We start from the raw sequence: 21,437 nt of genomic DNA, 5'->3' as shown, positions 1-21,437 counted from the left end.
GTACTGGGACCTCTGCTATTTGTGATATATATAAATGATTTGGAAGAAGGTGTAACTGGTGTTATCAGCAAGTTTGCGGATGACGCGAAGGTGGCTGGACTTGCGGATAGCGATGAGCATTGTCGGGCAATACAGCAGGATATAGATAGGCTGGAAAATTGGGCGGAGAGGTGGCAGATGGAATTTAATCCAGATAAATGCGAAGTGATGCATTTTGGAAGAAATAATGTAGGGAGGAGTTATACAATAAATGGTAGAGCCATCAAGAGTATAGAAACAGAGGGACCTAGGTGTGCAAGTCCACAAATCCTTGAAGGTGGCAACACAGGTGGAGAAGATGGTGAAGAAGGCATATGGTATGCTTGTCTTTATAGGACAGGGTATAGAGTATAAAAGCTGGAGTTTGATGATGCAGCTGTATAGAACGCTGGTTAGGCCACATTTGGAGTACTGCGTCCAGTTCTGGTCACCGCACTACCAGAAGGACGAGGAGGCGTTGGAGAGAGTGCAGAGAAGGTTTACCAGGATGTTGCCTGGTATGGAGGGTCTTAGCTATGAAGAGAGATTGGGTAAACCGGGGTTGTTCTCCCTGGAAAGATGGAGAATGAGGGGAGATCTAATAGAGGTGTACAAGATTATGAAGGGATAGATAGGGTGAACGGTGGGAAGCTTTTTCCCAGATCAGAAGTGACGATCACGAGGGGTCACGGGCTCAAGGTGAGAGGGGCGAAGTATAACTCCGATATTAGAGGGATGTTTTTTACACAGAGGGTGGTGGGGGCCTGGAATGCGCTGCCAAGTAGGGTGGTGGAGGCAGACATGCTGACATCGTTTAAGACTTACCTGGATAGTCACATGAGCAGCCTGGGAATGGAGGGATACAAACGATTGGTCTAGTTGGACCAATGAGCGGCACAGGCTTAGAGGGCCGAAGGGCCTGTTTCCTGTGCCGTGCTGTTCTTTGTTCCTTGTTCTTTGTAAAAAGAAATGAACCAACAATATGAAAAGATGGCTTCATTTTTCAAAATGTCTAGTTTTCACAATATTAGTACTCTATAAGGTGTGTATCTAATTACCTTTAAGCATGCAAACTTAACAATGCTATAGCCCAGTCCAGAGTCCTAACCACTCGCTGTATGAACCTGCCTCCACCACACTCTCAGACAGTGCATTCCAGATCCTGACCCCTCACTGTGTGAAGGGGTTTTTCCTCATGTCTCCATTGCTTCTTTTGCCAACAACCTTAAATCTGTTCCCTCTGATTCTTGACCTTTCCACCAATGGGAACAGTTTCTCTCTATCGACTCAGTTCCGACCTCTCGTGATTTTGAATTCCTCAATCAAATCTGTTCTTGATCTTCTCTTCTCCAAGGTACACAGTCCCAACTTCTCTAATCTATCGACATAACTGAAGTTCCTCATCTGGAACCATTCTCGTGAATCTTTTCTGCATTGCCTTCACACCTTTCTATTTAGATCTCTCTATTACAGAAACACGAGGAAGCTGTTCAGCCCCTTTATGCACGGTCTACTATCAAACTGGATCATATCTGATTCAGGTGTCCACACTATCTACCCATTTTGCTTCCATCCCCCTTGATAAATTAAAATCTATCAATTTCCGACTTTAAATCAACTGACTCCTTCCTCAACAGCCTTAGTGGGGAGAGAGGGTTTCAGATTTTCATTCCACCAGCACTCTTACTTTATTTCTCCCAGTTTCTGACTCACTTGAGTGTGAAGATTCATTTCCCTCAATCTCTCTAATAATTATGGAGCAATCCCTGTGTCAGAAGAAAAGAGCCTTTGTTTTCCAAGTTTCCCATCATGATGCAACTCTGGGGTCTTCTGAGTGAGAAGATCCTGCTCCTTCTCCAGTCTCCCAGATGAGATGTGAAATCTCTGCTCTCTCTCATTCATTTTCTTAATTTATTCATTCATGGGACATGGGCGTTGCTGGCTGGCCAGCATTTATTGCCCATTCCTAGTTGCCGGAGGGCAGTTGAGAGTCAACCACATTGCTGTGGCTCTGGAGTCACATGTAGGCCAGACCAGGTTAGGACAACAGATTTCCTTCCCCAAAGGGCATTAGTAAACCGGATGTATTTTTCCGACAATTGACAATGGTTTCATGGTCATCAGTAGATTCTTAATTCCAGATGTTTTGTGTTGAATTTAAATTCCACCACCTGCCATGGTGGGATTCGAACCCAGGTCCCCAGAACATTAGCTGAGTTTCTGGATTAATAGTCTAGCGATAATACCACGAGGCCATTGCCTCCTATTTTGCCGAAGAGCCGGGGGGTTTATTCCTCAAAGCAACATCACAAACACACTGGTTATCTGGTCAGTGGCACCTTGTTGTTTGTGGGACATTTTTAATGGATACACAGGAGGATGGATGTTATTGACAAGGCCATCAGTTATTATCCATCCCTAATTATCCATAATAACCCTGTGTCAAATCAAGTAAGTTATTTCCTTACATTACAGTATTGACTATACTTCACAACATGCTTTGGGACAATCTGAAATATATTCTTCCTTTCTGTCTATTCATTCCCCTCTCTCTCACATAGTTTCAGCCCAGTGGAGAACAGTTTCAAAGCAATTGCTACCCTCCCCGAATACACTCTCATTGGCACCATTCTGTAACCGTACTGTATTCTGTGAATCTGCTGGTGATTTTGAACTAAGCTGGTGTGTTTTTGTTCTTCCCAGTTGGGTCTAGTAGGCCAGGAGCCTGTGCTGTTCGCACTCTCTATCCAGGAGAATATCTGCTACGGCCTCCCGAAATGTCCAATGAGCTCCGTCATTGCAGCAGCTCAAAGAGCCAATGCCCATGTGTTCATCAAGAGACTGGAGCACGGATACGACACAGGTATCATTGTACACCATCGCATGAGACATAGAATCTGGGAGCATGAGTAGGCCATTCGGCCCTTTGAGCCTGCCCCACCATTCAATATAATCATGGCTGATCCTAATTTCAGTGCCATGTTCCTGCTCTCTCCTCACACCATTAAAATCTAAATCTTTTTCTTGAATACATTCAATGACTTGACCTTCAATGCTTTCTGTGGTAGAGAATTCCAATGGTTCACTACCCCTTGCGTGAAGAAATTTCTCCTCATCTCAGTCCTAAATAGTCTAATCTGTATCCAGAGACTGTGTCCCCTGGTTCTGGGCTCCCCAACCAGGGAAGACATTCTCCCTGCATCAATGTGAGAAAAGCCCCATTAGAATTTTATACTTTTCTCACATCATCCCTGTAGTGCAGAAGGAGGCCATTCAGCCCATCATGTCTGCACCATCTCTTCCCAGGCCCTTTCCGCACCCGATTCCCATAACCCATGCCAATCCACCTAACCTGCACATCTTTGGACGCTTAAGGTGCAATTTAGCATGGCCAATGTACCTAACCTGCACATCTTTGGAGTGCAGGAGGAAACCTGAGCATCTGGGGGAAACCCACGCAGATACGGGGAGAATATGCAAACTCCGCATAGTCACGCAAGGCTAGAATTGAACCCAGGTTCCTGGTACTGTGAGGCAGCAGTGTTAACCACTATGCTGCCTTATGTTTCAATGAGATCCCTCTCATTCTTCTAAATTCCAGTAAATATAGACTGGAAATCGCTGAGGGCAGGGACTCTGGATGGGGAGGAATTTGTAAAATGTGTACAGGAGGGTTCGTTGGAACAATATGTAGACAGCCCGACTAGAGAGGGGGCTATACTGGACCTGGTACTGGGGAATGAGCCCGGTCAGGTCTTCAAAGTTTTGGTAGGGGAACATGTGGCAAATAGTGACCACAATTCTGTTAGCTTTAGGATAGTGATGGAAAAGGATGAGTGGTGTCCCAAGGGTAAGGTGTTGGATTGAGGGAAGGCTAACTTTAGTGGGATTAGGCAGAAATTGGCAGCTCTTGATTGGGAGAGGCTGTTTGAGGGTAAATCCACATCTGGTATGTGGCAGTCTTTTAAGGAACAGTTGTTAGGGCTACAGGACAAGCATGTGCCTGTAAAAAAAGAAGGATAGGAAGGGTAAGATTAGAGAACCGTGGATAACCAGGGAAATTGAGGGACTGGTCAAAAAGAAAAGAGAGGCGTATGTTAGGTCCAATCAGTTAAAAACGGAGGGAGCTCTGGAGGAGTACAAAGAAAGTAGGAAAGTACTCAAACGGGGAATTAGAAGAGCAAAAAGGGGTCACGAAATGTTCTTGGCAGACAGGATTAAGGAGAATCCCAAGGCATTTTATTCATACGTTAGGAACAAAAGGGTTGTTAGGGAAAATATCGGACCTCTCAGGGACAAAAGTGGGGACTTATGCTTGGAGCCCAAAGAAGTAGGGGAGATCCTAAATGAATACTTTGCGTCGGTATTCACAAAGGAGAGGGATGTGTTGACTGGGAGTGTCTCGGAGGGGAGTGTTGAACCGTTGGAGAAAATCTCCATTACAAAGGAGGAAGTGTTAGGTTTGTTAGAGAATATAAAGACTGACAAATCCCCAGGGCCTGATGGAATCTATCCAAGGGAGACGAGAGGTGAAATCGTTGGGCCTCTGACGCAAATCTTTGTCTCGTCACTGGACGCAGGTGAGGTCCCAGAGGATTGGAGGATAGCCAATGTGGTCCCATTATTTAAGAAGGGTAGGAAGGATAACCCGGGTAATTATAGGTCAGTGAGCTTGACGTCCGTGGTGGGGAAGTTGTTGGAGAAGATTCTTAGAGATAGGATGTATGCGCATTTAGAAAAGAATAAACTCATTAACGATAGTCAGCATGGTTTTGTGAGAGGGAGGTCATGCCTCACTAACCTGGTGATGTTTTTTGAAGAAGTGACCAGAATGGTTGACGAAGGAAGGGCCGTGGATGTTGTCTATATGGACTTTAGTAAAGCGTTTGACAAAGTCCCTCATTTTTTTTTTTTTTTTTTTCTTGCTGGTAATGGCTTCAGGGATGGCAGTTCAGGCAGTATGCTGCATCTCCTGTGGGATGTATGTGGTGAGGAAATCCAGTAGTGTTTCAGGAGATTTTAGTTGTAAGAAGTGCATTAGATTGCAGCTTCTGGAGGAGCGTGTAAAGGAGCTGGAAGGGGAGGTAGAGGAACTCCGCATAATTCGGGAGGCGGAGGTGGAAGTTGATAGGAGTTATAGAGAAATAGTAACTCCTAGAAATGAGGCTTGGGTCAATGCCAGGAGGAGGGGTAAGAAGCAATCGGGAAGACAATCCCCTGGGGCGGTTCCCCTCCATAATAGGTTTTCGGTGCTGGAGGCTACAGTTGAGGAGGAATCAACTGAGCATAGAGAGCAGATCTCTGGGGGTGAGCCGAGTGAGAAAGCTCAGGTGGTTAGGGGCTGTAAAAGACTGGGCCTTGTGATTGGGGACTCCACAATTAAGGGGACAGATAGGAGGGTCGGAACTAAAGGTAGGGACTCAGGGTTGGTGTGTTGCCTACCAGGGGCTGGGGTCCGGGATGTGTCTGACAGGGTATTCAGGACTCTTAGGGGGGAGGGAGATAAACCACAAGTTATTGTACATGTGGGGACACACGACATAGGGAGGATAGGGGAAGGGGATATTAGGCAGGGATTTATGGAGTTGGGGTGGAAACTAAAGGCCAAGACTGACAGAGTGGTTATCTCTGGACTCTTGCCTGTACCACGGGATAGTTTAGAGAGGAATAGGGAGAGGGAAGGTTTGAATTCATGGCTGAGGGGATGGTGCAGGAGGGAGGGGTTCAGGTACTTAAGCAATTGGGGCTCGTACTGGGGAAGGTGTGACCTCTATGAGAAGGATGGTCTACACCTTAATCAGAAGGGGACCAATATCCTGGGGGGTAAATTTGCTAAGGCCATGCAGGGAGGTTTAAACTGATTCGGGGGGGGGGAGGGATCCTGAGTAGTGGGGCTGAAAGTGAGGGATGCATGGATGGGGACTGCAATGCACGGCATTGCAGAGGTGGGGTGGAGCAGGGTTTGAAATGTGTATACTTCAATGCCAGGAGTATTCGCAATAAAGTGGGTGAACTTGCAGCGTGGATCAGTACCTGGGACTTCGATGTTGTGGCTATTTCAGAGACATGGATAGAGCAGGGGCAGGAATGGATGCTGCAGGTCCCGGGGTTCAAATGTTTTAGTCGAAGTAGGGAAGGAGGTAGAAGAGGGGGAGGGGTAGCATTATTGGTCAGAGATTGTATCACAGTGTCAGAGAGGAGGTTTGATGAGGACTTATCTGTTGAGGTAGTATGGGCGGAGATTAGAAATAGGAGAGGAGAGGTCACCCTGTTGGGAGTCTTTTATAGACCTCCTAAAAGTTCTAGAGAGGTTGAGGAAAGGATTGCGGAGTCAATCCTGCTTAGGAGTGAAAGTAATAGGGCAATTGTTATGGGGGATTTTAACTTGACTAATATTGACTGGAATTGTTATAGCTCTAGCTCGTTAGAGGGGTCAGTTTTTGTTCAAAGCGTGCAGGAAGGTTTTTTGACTCAGTATGTAGACAGGCCAACTAGAGGTGAGGCTATATTGGATCTGGTGCTGGGAAATGAGCCAGACCAGGTGCTAGACTTGGAAGTTGGTGTGCATTTTGGTGATAGTGACCACAATTCGGTTACGTTCACCTTAGTGATGGAAAGGGATAGGCATGAACCTCGGGCCAGTGGTTTTAGCTGGGGGAAGGGTAATTATGAGGCTATTAGGAGAGAATTAGGAAACATAGGTTGGACTAGGAGATTACAGGGACTGGGAACGTCCGACATGTGGAGTTTTTTCAAGGAGCAGCTACTGCGAGTCTGTGATAGGTATGTCCCTGTCAGGCAAGGAGGAATTGGTAGGGCTAGGGAACCGTGGTGCACCAAAAAAGTTTCTTTGTTGGTTAAAAAGAAAAAGGAGGCTTATGTTCGGATGAGACGTGAGCACTCGGGTAGTGCACTAGAAAGCTTTAGATTGGCTAAGAGGGAGTTGAAGAGCGAGCTTAGAAGGGCTAAAAGGGGACATGAGAAGACTTTGGCGGATAGGGTTAAAGAGAATCCTAAGGCGTTCTATAGGTATGTCAAGAACAGAAGGTTGGTTAGGGCAAGTTTAGGGCCAGTTATAGATGGCAGAGGGAAGTTATGTGTGGAACCGGAGGAGATTGGTGAAGCATTGAACCAATATTTCTCTTCGGTGTTCACGCAAGGGGACATGAATATAGCTGAGGAGGACACTGGGTTGCAAGGGAGTAGAATAGACAGTATTACAGTTGATAAGAAGGATGTGCAGGATATTCTGGAGGGTCTGAAAATAGATAAATCCCCTGGTCCGGATGGGATTTATCCAAGGATTCTCTGGGAGGCAAGAGAAGTGATTGCAGAGCCTCTGGCTCTGATCTTCAGGTCGTCGTTGGCCTCTGGTATAGTACCAGAAGATTGGAGGTTAGCGAATGTTGTCCCATTGTTTAAGAAGGGGAACAGAGACTTCCCCGGGAATTATAGACCGGTGAGTCTCACTTCTGTTGTCGGCAAGATGTTGGAAAAAATTATAAGGGATAGGATTTATAGTTATTTGGAGAGTAATGAATTGATAGGTGATAGTCAGCATGGTTTTGTGGCAGGTAGGTCGTGCCTTACTAACCTTATTGAGTTTTTTGTGAAAGTGACCAAGGAGGTGGATGGGGGCAAGGCAGTGGACGTGGTATATATGGATTTTAGTAAGGCGTTTGATAAGGTTCACCATGGTAGGCTTCTGCAGAAAATGCAGATGTATGGGATTGGGGGTGATCTAGGAAATTGGATCAGGAATTGGCTAGCGGATAGGAAACAGAGGGTGGTGGTTGATAGTAAATATTCATCATGGAGTGCGGTTACAAGTGGTGCACCTCAGGGATCTGTTTTGGGGCCACTGCTGTTTGTAATATTTATTAATGATCTGGATGAGGGTATAGTTGGGTGGATTAGCAAATTTGCTGATGACACCAAAGTCGGTGGTGTGGTAGACAGTGAGGAAGGGTGTCGTAGTTTGCAGGAAGACTTAGACAGGTTGCAAAGTTGGGCCGAGAGGTGGCGGATGGAGTTTAATGCGGAGAAGTGTGAGGTAATTCACTTTGGTAGGAATAACAGATGTGTTGAGTATAGGGCTAACGGGAGGACTTTGAATAGTGTGGAGGAGCAGAGGGATCTAGGTGTATGTGTGCATAGATCCCTGAAAGTTGGGAATCAAGTAGATAAGGTTGTTAAGAAGGCATATGGTGTCTTGGCGTTTATTGGTAGGGGGATTGAATTTAGGAGTCGTAGCGTTATGTTGCAACTGTACACAACTCTGGTGCGGCCGCACTTGGAGTACTGTGTGCAGTTCTGGTCCCCACATTACAGGAAGGATGTGGAGGCTTTGGAGAGGGTGCAGAGGAGGTTTACCAGGATGTTGCCTGGTATGGAGGGGAGATCCTATGAGGAGAGGCTGAGGGATTTGGGATTGTTTTCGCTGGAAAGGCGGCGGCTAAGAGGGGATCTTATTGAAACATATAAGATGATTAGAGGTTTAGATAGGGTGGATAGTGATAGCCTTTTTCCTCTGATGGAGAAATCCAGCACGAGGGGGCATGGCTTTAAATTGAGGGGGGGTAGTTATAGAACCGATGTCAGGGGTAGGTTCTTTACCCAGAGGGTGGTGAGGGATTGGAATGCCCTGCCAGCATCAGTAGTAAATGCGCCTAGTTTGGGGGCGTTTAAGAGATCCTTAGATAGGTTCATGGACGAAAAGAAATTGGTTTAGGTTGGAGGGTCACAGTTTTTTTTTTAACTGGTCGGTGCAACATCGTGGGCCGAAGGGCCTGTTCTGCGCTGTAATGTTCTATGTTCTATGTTCTATGGTAGGCTAGTGAAAAAGATTGGATCTCATGGGATAAAGGGGGAGGTGGCTAGATGGGTGGAGAACTGGCTTGGTCATAGAAGACAGAGGGTGGTAGTGGAAGGGTCTTTTTCCGGCTGGAGGCCTGTGACTAGTGGTGTTCCGCAGGGCTCTGTATTGGGACCTCTGCTGTTTGTGATTTATATAAATGATCTGGAAGAAGGAGTAACTGGGGTGATCAGTAAGTTTGCGGACGACACAAAACTGGCAGGACTTGCAGATAGTGAGGAACATTGTCAGAGGCTACAGAAGGATATAGATAGGCTGGAAATTTGGGCAAAGAAATGGCAGATGGAGTTCAATCCTGATAAATGCGAAGTGATGCATTTTGGTGGGAATAATGTAGGGAGGAGCTACACGATAAATGGAAGAACCATAAAGGGTGTAGAGACGCAGAGGGACCTGGGTGTGCAAGTCCACAGATCTTTGAAGGTGACGTCACAGGTGGAGAAGGTGGTGAAGAAGGCACATGGCATGCTTGCCTTTATAGGACGGGGCATAGAGTATAAAAGTTGGGGTCTGATGTTGCAGATGTATAGAACGTTGGTTCGGCCGCATTTGGAATACTGCGTCCAGTTCTGGTCGCCACACTACCAGAAGGACGTGGAGGCTTTGGAGAGAGTACAGAGGAGGTTTACCAGGATGTTGCCTGGTATGGAGGGGCTTGGTTAAGAGGAGAGATTGGGGAAACTGGGGTTGTTCTCCTTGGAAAGACGGAGGATGAGGGGAGACTTAATAGAGGTGTATAAAATTATGAAAGGCATAGATAGGGTGAACGGTGGGAAGCTTTTCCCCGGGTCGGTGGTGACGTTCACGAGGGGTCATAGGTTCAAGGTGAAGGGGGGGAGGTTTAACACAGATATCAGAAGGACATATTTTACACAGAGGGTCGTGGGGGCCTGGAATGTGTTGCCGGGCAAGGTGGTGGAGGCGGACACACTGGGAACGTTTAAGACTTATCTAGACAGCTATATGAACGGAGTGGGAATGGAGGGATACAAAAGAGTGGTCTAGTTTGGACCAGGGAGCGGCGCGGGCTAATTGTTCTTTGTTTCTCGTTTCAAGTCTTCATTCTATGATCATCTTGCTGGTGCCAGTACAGAGCGAGACTACGGATAGTTGGGAACCTGTCTCGGGGGCAGGGAATTCAGATGGTGTTCGTAAAGCAGAAGTGGAAATGAATAGGGTTGGGAAGCATTTTCTGATCAGGGCCAGTGTGATCTCCTGGACTCGTTTCGATCGCCTCAGGGGGTCGGAGAGGAATTTCCCAGATTTTTTTTCCCCATATTGGCCCTGGGGTTTTCACTCTGGGTTTTCGCCTCTCCCTGGTGATCACATGGTCTGGAATGGGGGGGTGAGGGTGAGTTAATAGGTTGTGATGAACAAAGCATCGTAGCTGTGAGGGACAGCTCGGTGGATAGGATATTAGGATGTAGATAGGCTGGAAAATTGGGCAGGGAGCCTGGATTCAGGATTCAATCCTGGACCGGGGAGTGGCGCGGGCTTGGAGGGCCGAAGGGCCTGTTCTTGTGCTGTATTGTTCTTTGTTCTTTGTTCTTTGTAAATCTAGGCCCAGTTGAACCATTCTGTCCTTATAGGACAGTCCCATCAACCTCATTATAAACCTGGTGAACAGCTGCTGCACTCCCTCTTTGGCAAGTATATGCTTTCTTAGGGAGACCAAAACTGCATTCAATATGACAGATGTGTCTCACCAGGGCCCCGTATAACTGCAGTAAGACATCCCTACTTCTGAACTCTCACCCTTTTGCAATGAAGGCCAACATACTATTTGCTTTCCAAATTGCTTGCTGCACTTGCTCCTCCACTCTCATTGACTAGTGTACAAGGACACCCAGATCTCTGTGCATCTACACTTCCCAATGTATCCCTATTTAATACTCGCTCCGTTTTTTCATACCAAAGTGTATAACTTCATATTTATCCACATTATACTGCATCCACCATGTTTGCTCACTCATTCAAATTGTCTAGATCACCTTGAAGCCTCCTTGCATCTTCCCCAAAACTCTCAATTCCGCCCAGTTTTGTCGTCAGCAAATTGGTTGTCGTTACATTTGGTTCCCTCATCCAGGTGATTTATATATATTGTGAACAGCTGGGGCCCAAGATCTGATCGCTGCGGTAACTCACTAGTCGCTGCCTGCTGCTCAGAAAAAGATCCATTTATTCCCACTTTGTCTTCTGTCTGTCAAGCAATTCTCGACCCATACCAATACACTGCCCATATCATAGAATCATAGAACCCCCACAGTGCAGGACGAGGCCATTTGACCCGTTGTGTCTGCACCGACCACAATCCCACCCAGGCCCTATTCCTGTAAACCCCACATATTTACCCTTCTAATCCCCTGACACAAGGATCAATTTAGCATGGCCAATCAACCTAACCCGCACATCTTTGGACTGTGGGAGGAAACCGGGGGACCCGGAGGAAACCCACGCAGACACGGGGAGAATGTGCAAATTCCGCACAGACAGTGACCCGAGGCCGGAATTGCTGAGGCAACCACTGTGCCACCGTGCCAGCCTGTGTGGTTTAATTTTTCACACTAACCTCAGATGAGGGACCTTATCAAAAGCCTTCTGAAGATCCAATACACTGCATCCTCTATCTAATCTACCAGTTACATCCTCAAAAAACTTCAGTAGATTTGTTAAGCATGAGTTTCCTTTCGTAACCCCATGATGGCTTTGTCCAGTCCCACTAATGCTTTCTGAATGTTCTGTTATCATGTCTTTTATAACAGACTCCAGCATCTTCCCACTACTGATGTCAGGCTCACTGGTCTGTCATTCTCCCTATTGTCTCTCACTCTCTTTTTAAATAGTGGGGTTACATTTGCCACCCTCCAGTCTGTAGGAACAGCTCCAGTCTATAGAATTTTGGAAGATGACCATTAATGCACCCAATAATTCCAGGATCATTTCCTTTAATCCTCTGGGATGCAGATTATCAGGCCCTGGTGATTTATTAGCCTTTAACCACATTAATTTCCCCAGCACCATTTTCTTACTAATACCGATTTCCTTCAGTCTTCCCCCCTCATTAGACCCCTGGTTCCCTAACATTTTTGGGAGGCTTTTGTGCTCTCTTTTGTGAAGACAGAACCAAAGTATGTGTCCAATTCTTCTGTCATTTCTTTGTTGCCCATTATAATTTCCCTGGCTACTGGTTGTAAGGGACCTACATTTGTATTTACTAATCTTTCTCTCTCCACATATTTATAGAAGGTTTTAGAGTCAGTTTCTATGTTCCGACCTTGGGTTCACTGGCTGTGTGGAGTTTACACATTCTCCCCATGTCTGGGTTTCCTCCAGGTGCTCAGGTTTCCTCCCACAGTTCAAAGATGTGTGGGTTAGGTTGATTGGCCATGCTAAATTGATCTTACTGTCAGGGGATTAGCGGAGTAAATATGTGGGTTGCGGGAATAGGGCCTGGGTGGGATTGTGTTCAGTGCAGACTCGATGGGCTGAATGGCCTCCTTCTGCATTGTAGGGATTTTATGATTCTATGACTGCCTGCAAGCCAGTAGTGACATTGGAACTGGCCATTTATAATTGGGGGTGACTCTGAAACTGAGAGTGACTGCTGGTGACTCCAGAACTGGAGTAACCGTGAGTGATCTCCATACCAGGAGTGACTGCGAGTGACCCTGCCACTGCCAGTGACTGACTGACTCCACAGCTGGGCATGACCAAGATGTATGGTCAATAAGCACAATTTCAGGATTATTAATCACCAGAGTATGACCACTTCAGTCACAGAATTATTACAGTGCAGAAGGAGGTCATTTGACCCGTCGTGTCTGCACACTCTCAAAACAAGCATCATGACTTAGTGCCATTTCCCTACCTTTTCCCCAATACCCCTGCTGATGGTTTCTATTCCGATAATCATTGAACACACTCTTGAATGTCGCGACTAAAGCTGCCTCCACCACCCTTCCAGGCAGTGCATTCTACGTCCCGACCACTCGCTGGGGGAAGCAGGTTTTTCTCACGTCAGTTTCTTTTGTAAATCATTTTAAATCTGTGCCCTCTTGTTGATCTTTTTACGAGAGGGAACAGTTTCTCCCTATCTACTCTGTCCAGCCCCCTCATGATTTTGACCATCTCTATCAAATTTCTCCTCAGCTGCCTTCTCTCCCAGGAGAACAATCCCAACCTCTCCAATATATCCTCACAACTGAAGTTTCACTGGAACCATTTTTGTAAACCTCTTCTGCACACTCCAATGCGTTCACATCTTTCCTATAGTGTGGCAGCCAGAACTGTACACAATATTCCAGCTGAGGTCTAACCAGTGTCACATATAAATTCAGCATAACCCCCTTGCTCTTGTACTTTATGTCCCTCTTGATAAAGCTCAGAATACTATATGCTTTATTAACTGCTCTTGCTACCTGTCCTGCCACTTTCAATGATCTGTGTACACATACATCCAAGCCCCTCTGCTCCTGCACCCCTCTTAAGAATGTTCCACCTAATTTTATACTGTCTCTGCATGTTCTTCCTACCAAAATAATCTCCTCACTTAGAACATAGAACATAGAAAAGCTACAGCACAAGTTGCGCCAAACATGTCCCTATCTACTAGGCTTAACTATAACCCTCTATCTTACTAACTTCCATGGACGTATCCAAAAGTCTCTTAAAAGACCCTATCGAATCTGCCTCCACCACCACTATCGGCAGCCGATTCCACGCACCCACCACCCTCTGAGTGAAAAACTTATCCCTAACATCCCCTCTGTACCTACTCCCCAGCACCCTAAACCTGTGACCTTTTGTGGCAACCATTTCAGCCCTGGGTAAAAGCCTCTGAGAATCCACTCTATCAATACCTCTCAACATCTTATACACCTCTATCAGGTCACCTCTCATCCTTCGCCTCTCCAAGAAGAATAGACCTAGCTCTCTCAACCTATCCTCATAAGGCATGCCACCTAATCCAGGCAACATCCTTGTAAATCTGCTCTGCACCTTTTCTGTGGCTTCCACATCCTTTCTGTAATGAGGCGACCAGAACTGGGCACAGTACTCCAGGTGGGGTCTGACCGGGGTCCTATACAGCTGCAGCATTATCTCCCGATTTCTAAACTCAATTCCTCTATTGATGAAGGCCAGTATTCCATACGCCTTCTTAACCACAGCCTCTACCTGTGACGCAGCTTTGAGCGTCCTATGAACCCGGACTCCAAGATCCTTCTGATCTTCCACACTGCCAAGCGTCTTACCCTCAATATTATATTCTTTCATCCTATTCGACCTGCCAAAATGAACCACCACACACTTATCTGGGTTGAAGTCCATCTGCCACTTCTCTGCCCAGTCTTGCATCTTATCTATGTCTCGTTGCAACTGCTGACATCCCTCCACACTATCCACAACACCACCAACCTTAGTGTCATCAGCAAACTTGCCAACCCATCCTTCCACTTCCTCATCCAGGTCATTTATAAAAATCACAAAGAGCAAGGGTCCCAGAACAGATCCCTGGGGCACTCCACTGGTGACCGACCTCCATGCTGAAAAAGACTCATCGACAACCACTCTTTGCCTTCTGTGGGCAAGCCAGTTCTGAATCCACAAAGCAATGTCCCCTTGTATCCCATGCCCCTTTCACTTTCTCAATAAGCCTTGCACAGGGCACCTTATCAAATGCCTTGCTGAAATCCATATAAACTACATCTACCACTCTTCCCTCGCCTGTGTCGAGTTACATCTTCAAAAAATTTAATTAGGCTCGTAAGGCATGATCTGCCTTGGACAAAGCTATGCTGGCTATTTCTGATCATACTATTCCTCTCCAGATGTTCATAAATCCTGCCTCTCAGGATCATCTCCATCAACTTACCAACCACTGAGGTTAGACTCACTGGTCTATAATTTCCCAGGCTGTCTCTTCTCCCTTTCTTGAATAACGGAACCACATCCGCAATCTTCCGGAACTTCTCCCATCTCCATTGATGACGCAAAGATCATCACCAGAGGCTCAGCAATCTCTTCCCTTGTCTCCCACAGTAACCTGGGGTACATCCCATCTGCTCCCGGCCATTTATCTAACTTGATGCTTTTCAAAAACTCCAACACATCCTCTTTCCTAATGTCCACATGCTCAATCTTCTCAGTCCACTGCAAGTCTGCACTGCAACTACAAAGATCCTTTTCCACTGTGAATACTGAAATAAAGTATTCATTGAGTACCTCTGCTATTTCTACCGGTTCTATACAGACTTTCCCACCGTCACATTTGATAGGTCCTAATCCTTCACATTTTATCCTCTTGCTCTTAACATACTTATTAAATGCCTTGGGGATCCTGTCTGCCAAGGACTTCTCATGACCCCTTCTTGCTCTTCTAATTTCCCTCAAGTTCCTTCCTCCTCGTCGTATCCTCTTTTAGATCTCTAACGTTACCCAGCTCCCTGAACCTTTTGTAAGCTTTTCTTCTTGACTAAGTTCGTTACAGCTTTCGTGCACCATGGTTCAAAGAACAAAGAACAGTACAGCACAGGAAACAGGCCCTTCGGTCCTCCAAGCCTGTGCCGCTCCTTGGTCCAACTAGACCAATCGTTTGTATCCCTCCATTCCCAGGCTGCTCATGTGACTATCCAGGTAAGTCTTAAACGATGTCAGCGTGCCTGCCTCCACCACCCTACTTGGCAGCGCATTCCAGGCCCCCACCACCCTCTGTGTAAAAAACGTCCCTCTGATGTCTGAGTTATACTTCGCCCCTCTCAGCTTGAGCCCGTGACCCCTTGTGATCGTCACCTCCGACCTGGGAAAAAGCTTCCCACTGTTCACCCTATCTATACCCTTCATAATCTTGTACACCTCTATTAGATCTCCCCTCATTCTCCGTCTTTCCAAGGAGAACAACCCCAGTCTACCCAATCTCTCCTCATAGCTAAGACCCTCCATACCAGGCAACATCCTGGTAAACCTTCTCTGCACTCTCTCCAACGCCTCCATGTCCTTCTGGTAGTGCGGCGACCAGAACTGGACGCAGTACTCCAAATGTGGCCTAACCAGCGTTCTATACAGCTGCATCATCAGACTCCAGCTTTTATACTCTATACCCCGTCCTATAAAGGCCAGCATACCATATGCCTTCTTCACCACCTTCTCCACCTGTGTTGCCACCTTCAAGGATTTGTGGACTTGCACACCTAGGTCCCTCTGTGTTTCTATACTCCTGATGACCTACCATAACTCCCCTGTCTCATTGGAACGTTGCTGTGCAGGGCTCCAGACAAATTTTCCTTGAAAATTTACCACGTTTCTTCTGTACATTTCCCTGAGAAAACCTCCCAATTTATGCCTCTAATTTCCTGCCTAATAGCCTCATAATTGCCTTTACTCCAAATAAACACTTTCCTAGCTTGACTGATCCTATCTCTCTCCAATGCTAATGTAAAGGAGATAGAGTTATGATCACTATCCCCAAAATGCTCTCCCACTGAGAGATCTGACACCTGCCCAGGTTCATTCCCTAATACCAAATCAAGTACAGCCTCTCCTCTTGTAGGCTTATCCACATACTGTGTCAGGAAGCCCTCCTGAACACACCTAACAAACTCCTCCCCATCTAAACCCCTTAACTCCCTACCTACCTCCCTATATTCTCTCATAACCCCTTCCCCTTTCCTGCCTATGTCAGTGGTACCAGTCTGCACCACGACCTCTGGCTCCTCTCCCTCCCACTTCAGGATTTCTTGGATACGGTCAGAAACATCCCTGATCCTGGCACCAGGGAGGCAAACCACCACCCGCGTTTCTCCACGGGATGGGATGTACCCCAGGTTACTGTGGGAGGTGAGGGAAGAGATTGCTGAACCTCTGGCGATGATCTTTACGTCATCAATGGAGACGGGAGAGGTTCCTGAGGATTGCGGATGTGGTTCCGTTATTCAAGAAAGGGAGAAGAGAGAGCCTGGGAAATTATAGACCAGTGAGTCTAACCTCAGTGGTTGGTAAGTTGATGGAGAAGATCCTGAGAGAAGACAGGCGTTTCTCCACAAAAACGCCTGTCTGACCCCCTCACTGTAGAGTCCCCTATCACCACTGCCTTCCTACTCCTTTCCTTACCCTTCTGTGCTACAAGGCCGGACTCTGCGCCGGAGGCACGACCACTGCTGCTTCCACCAGGTGGGCTGTCCACCCCAACAGTACTCAAACAAGAGTACTTATTTTTAAGGGGCACAATCACTGGGGTACTCTCTACCACCTGACTTTTCCCTTTCCTGACTGTGACCCACTTGCCTGCTTCTTGTGGCTCCGGTGTGACCACCTGCCTAAAACTTCTCCGCATTGAACTTCATCTGTCACCTATCTGCCCAATCCACCAATTTATCTACATCCTTTTGAAGCTCCACGCTGTTATCTTCACAGTTTACAATATTTCCAAATTTTGTGCCATCTGCAAACTTGAAAACTGCATCCTGTACCCCAGATCTAGATCATTAATATATATCACTAACTCCCCCCTCCGTCATCCTGGCTGGGAAATCCCAGCCAATTACTGGTGAGGATTCTAATGGGTTTCTGCTAAGGATACCCAGTTCATTTCTGTGTGGCTTCCAGTGTATTACTGCCAGGGATTGCAGTGAGTTATTGTGGGGGGGGGGGGGGGGGGATTTCGGTGAGTTACTGCCTGGATTTGTGTATTATTGTGGGGTATTGCAGTGTGGATTGTCTCTTCCACCATTGACAGTATTTGACCATCACTGAGGCACATGTTGTTCTGTTCAGATGTAGGCGAGGCAGGTGGACAGCTCTCTGCCGGGGAGAAGCAGAGAATAGCCATCGCCCGGGCACTCATCCGACAGCCACAGATACTCTTGCTGGACGAGGCCACCAGTTCCCTGGACGTGGAGAGTGAGCACACGGTAAGCTGGTCCCTGATTAATAGACACAAAAACAGAAATTGCTGGATAAACTCAGCAGGTCTGACAGCATCAGTGCAGAGAGAAGAAAGAGTTAATGGTTCGCTTCCATATGACTAAAGAGCTAAACAGAGGCAGAATTATGATGGACTTAATACTGTAGAAGAGGGGGTGGAGCAGACTAAGATTAGTGATTGCTGAGAGAGATTGCAACAAAGATGTGTAGGGCACAAGACAGGAAGTGTTAATGGTAGTGTGAAGATGCTAGCAGTAGCATAAAGATATCAGAATATGTTACAGTAAATGGCAGAACCCTTAAGAATATTGATAGGCAGAGGGATCTGGATATACTAGTACACAGGTCACAAAGTGGCAATGCAGGTGGAGAAGGTAGTCAAGAAGACATACGGAATGCTTGCCTTCATCGGCTGGGGCATTGAGTTTAAAAATTGGCAAGTCATGTTGCAGCTTTATCGAACCTTTAGTTAGGCCGCACTTAGAATATAGTGTTCAATTCTGGTCGCCACACCGCCAGAAGGATGTGAAGGCTTTGGAGGGGGTACAGAAAAGATTGACCAGGACATTGCCTGGTATGGTGTGTATTAGCTATGAGGAGAGGTTGGAGAAACTTGGTTTGTTCTCACTGGAACGACGGCGGTTGAGGGGCAACTGATAGAAATCTACAAGATTGAGGGGCATGGACAGAGTGGATAATCAGAAGCTTTTTCCCAGGGTGGAAGAGTCAATTACTAGGGGGCACAGGTTTAAAGTGCGAGGGGCAAGTTTTAAGGGAGATGTACGAGGTAAGTTTTTTAGGGTGGTGGGTCCCTGGAACTCGTGGCCAGGAGAGGTAGCAGAAGCAGATGTGATAGAGTTTTAAGGGGTGTCTGGACAAATACATGAATAGGATGGGAATAGCGGGTATGATCCCCGGAAGGGGAGGGGGTTTTAGTTCAGTCGGGCAGCATGGTTGGTGCAGGTTTGGAGGGCCGAAGGGCTGTAATTTTCTTTGTTCTTTGTTAATGGGAACAGAAAGACCAGTGCTCAGTGAAAGCAAACTTAGGAATCACAATATCATGGCACAGAAGGAGGCCATTTGGCCCATTGAGTCTGCACCGGCTCTCCAAATGAACATCATGACTTAGTGCCATCCCCCTGCCTTTTCCCTGTCCCCCTGTACATTGTTTCTTTTCAAATATGATGTGAAGATGCTGGCATTGGACTGGGGTGGGCACAGTAAGAAGTATCACAACACCAGGTTAAAATCCAAAAGGTTTATTTGGTATCATGAGCTTTCAGAGCACTGCTCCTTAGGTGAGTGGAGAGTTGGGTTCACAAACACAGCATATGTATAGACAGACTCAGTTGCAAGATAATGGTTAGAATGCGAGACTTAACAGGTTATAGAATCATAGAATCCTACAGTGCAGAAAGAGGCCACTCGGCCCATCGAGTCTGCACTGACAACAATCCCACCCAGGCCCTATCCACATATCCCTACATATTTACCCACTAACCCCTCTAACCTATGCATCCCAGGACACTCGGGCAATTTAGAATGGCCAATCAACCTAACCCACACATCTTTGGACTGAGGGGGGAAACCGGAGCACCCGGAGGAAACCCACGTAGACACGGAGAATGTGCAAACTCCACACAGACAGCGACCCGAGCTGGGATTCGAACCCAGGTCCCTGGAGCTGTGAAGCAGCAGTGCAAACCACTGTGCTGCCGTGCCACCCCACGGTAATCAAGTCTTTACAAGTACCGACAATGCGAGTTACACATAGTGTGACATGAACCGCACGCATGAGGATGGCCTCAACTGGGGATCTTGGGTTCATGTCACACTGTGTAACCCCCACCATTTGGCCTGGGCTTGCAAAATCCTACTAACTGTCTTGGCTTGAGACAATTCACACCTCTGGAAGGGTAGAGTGTGGTGGAAATAATTTTTTGAGGTGTGTCTATTTCAATGCCAGGAGTATTGTGGGGAAGGCAGATGAGCTGAAGGCGTGGATAGACACATGGAAATATGACATTATAGCCATTAGTGAAACTTGGCTACAGGAGGGGCAGGACTGGCAGCTCAATGTTCCAGGGTTCCAATGTTTCAGGCGGGATAGAGGCAGAGGGATAAAGGTGGGGGGGTGGCATTGTTGGTCAGGGAAAATGTTACAGCGGTACTCAGGCAGGATAGATTAGGGAGCTTGTCTACAGAGGCCCTATGGGTGGAGCTGAGAAACAGGAAAGGTATGACCACATTAATGGGCTTGTATTATAGACCACCCAATAGTCAGCGAGAATTGGAGGAGCAAATCAGCGGAGAGATAGCTGACAACTGCAAGAAATACAAAGTTGTGATAGTTGGGATTTTAATTTTCCACATATAGATTGGGACTCGCATAATGTTAAAAGGTTTAGACGGGGTAGAGTTTGTAAAATGTGTTCAGGAGAATTTTCTACATCAGTATACAGAGGTGCCAACTAGAGAGGATGCGATATTGGATCTCCTATTGGGAAATGAGTTAGGGCAGGTGATGGATGTGAGTGTGAGGGAACACTTTGGATCCAGTGATCATAATGCCATTAGTTTCAACCTGATCGTGGATAAGGATAGATCTGGTCCTCGGGTTGAAGTTCTGAACTGGATAAAGGCCAAATTTGATGAAATGAGAAGGGATCTGGGAAGTGTGGATTGGCACAGGCTGTTCTCTGGTAAGGATGTAAATGGAAAGTGGGAGGCCTTCAAAGGAGAAATTTTGAGAGTGCAGAGTTTGTATGTTCCTGTCAGGATTAAAGGCAAAGTAAATAGGAATAAGGAACCTTGGTTCTCGAGGGAGATTGTAACACTGATTAAGAGGAAGAGAGAGTTGTATGAAATGTACAGGCAGCAAGGAACACATCAGATGCTCGAGAAGTATAAAAAGTGCAAGAAGCTACTTAAGAGGGAAATCAGGAGGGCTAAAAGAAGACATGAGGTTGCTTTGGCAGACAGAGTGAAGGAAAATCCAAAGAGTCACTGTCTGTGTGGAGTTTGCACATTCTCCTCGTGTCTGCGTGGGTTTCCTCCGGGTGCTCCGGTTTCCTCCCACAGTCCAAAGATGTGCGGGTTAGGTTGATTGGCAAGGTTAAAAATTGCCCCTTAGAGTCCTGAGATGTGTAGGTTAGAGGGATTAGCAGGTAAATATGTGGGGGTAGGGGCTGGGTGGGATTGTGGTCGGTGCAGACTCGATGGGCTGAATGGCCTCCTTCTGCACTGTAGGGTTTCTATGATTTCTATAAGCTTCTATAGGTATGTTAGGAGCAAAAGGATAGCGAGGGATAAAATTGGTCCTCTTGAAGGCCAGAGTGGTACACTGTGTATGGAACCAAAAGAGATGGGGGAGATACTAAATGGTTTTTTTGCATCCGTATTTACTGAGGAAACGGGCATGGAGTCTACGGAAATAGGGCAAACTGGTAGGGAGGCCATGGAACCTTTACAGATTAAAGGGGAGGAGGTGCTCGCTGTCTTGAGGCAAATCAGAGTGGATAAATCCCCAGGACCGGACAGGGTATTCCCACGGACCTTGAGGGAAGCTAGTGTTGAACTTGCAGGGGCCCTGGCAGACATATTTAAAATGTCAGTATTCACGGGG

At 46.8% G+C, this 21,437-nt stretch overlaps 1 protein-coding gene across 1 annotated transcript in view; it reads left to right on the top strand.

Moving 5' to 3' along the window:
* LOC144497107 (antigen peptide transporter 2-like) overlaps positions 1-21,437 on the top strand; it is a 79,131-nt gene that overhangs the window by 53,761 nt on the left and 3,933 nt on the right. The window contains exons 9-10 of the mRNA XM_078217887.1: positions 2,722-2,881; positions 17,663-17,799. Of these exons, the coding sequence (XP_078074013.1) occupies positions 2,722-2,881; positions 17,663-17,799 (297 nt within the window). The remainder of the gene's footprint in view (positions 1-2,721; positions 2,882-17,662; positions 17,800-21,437) is intronic.

This window comes from Mustelus asterias, chromosome 8 (genome assembly GCF_964213995.1).
Source record: "Mustelus asterias chromosome 8, sMusAst1.hap1.1, whole genome shotgun sequence".
In the NCBI taxonomy this organism is placed as follows: domain Eukaryota; kingdom Metazoa; phylum Chordata; class Chondrichthyes; order Carcharhiniformes; family Triakidae; genus Mustelus; species Mustelus asterias.
This window is presented reverse-complemented; position numbering and strand designations above follow the sequence as displayed.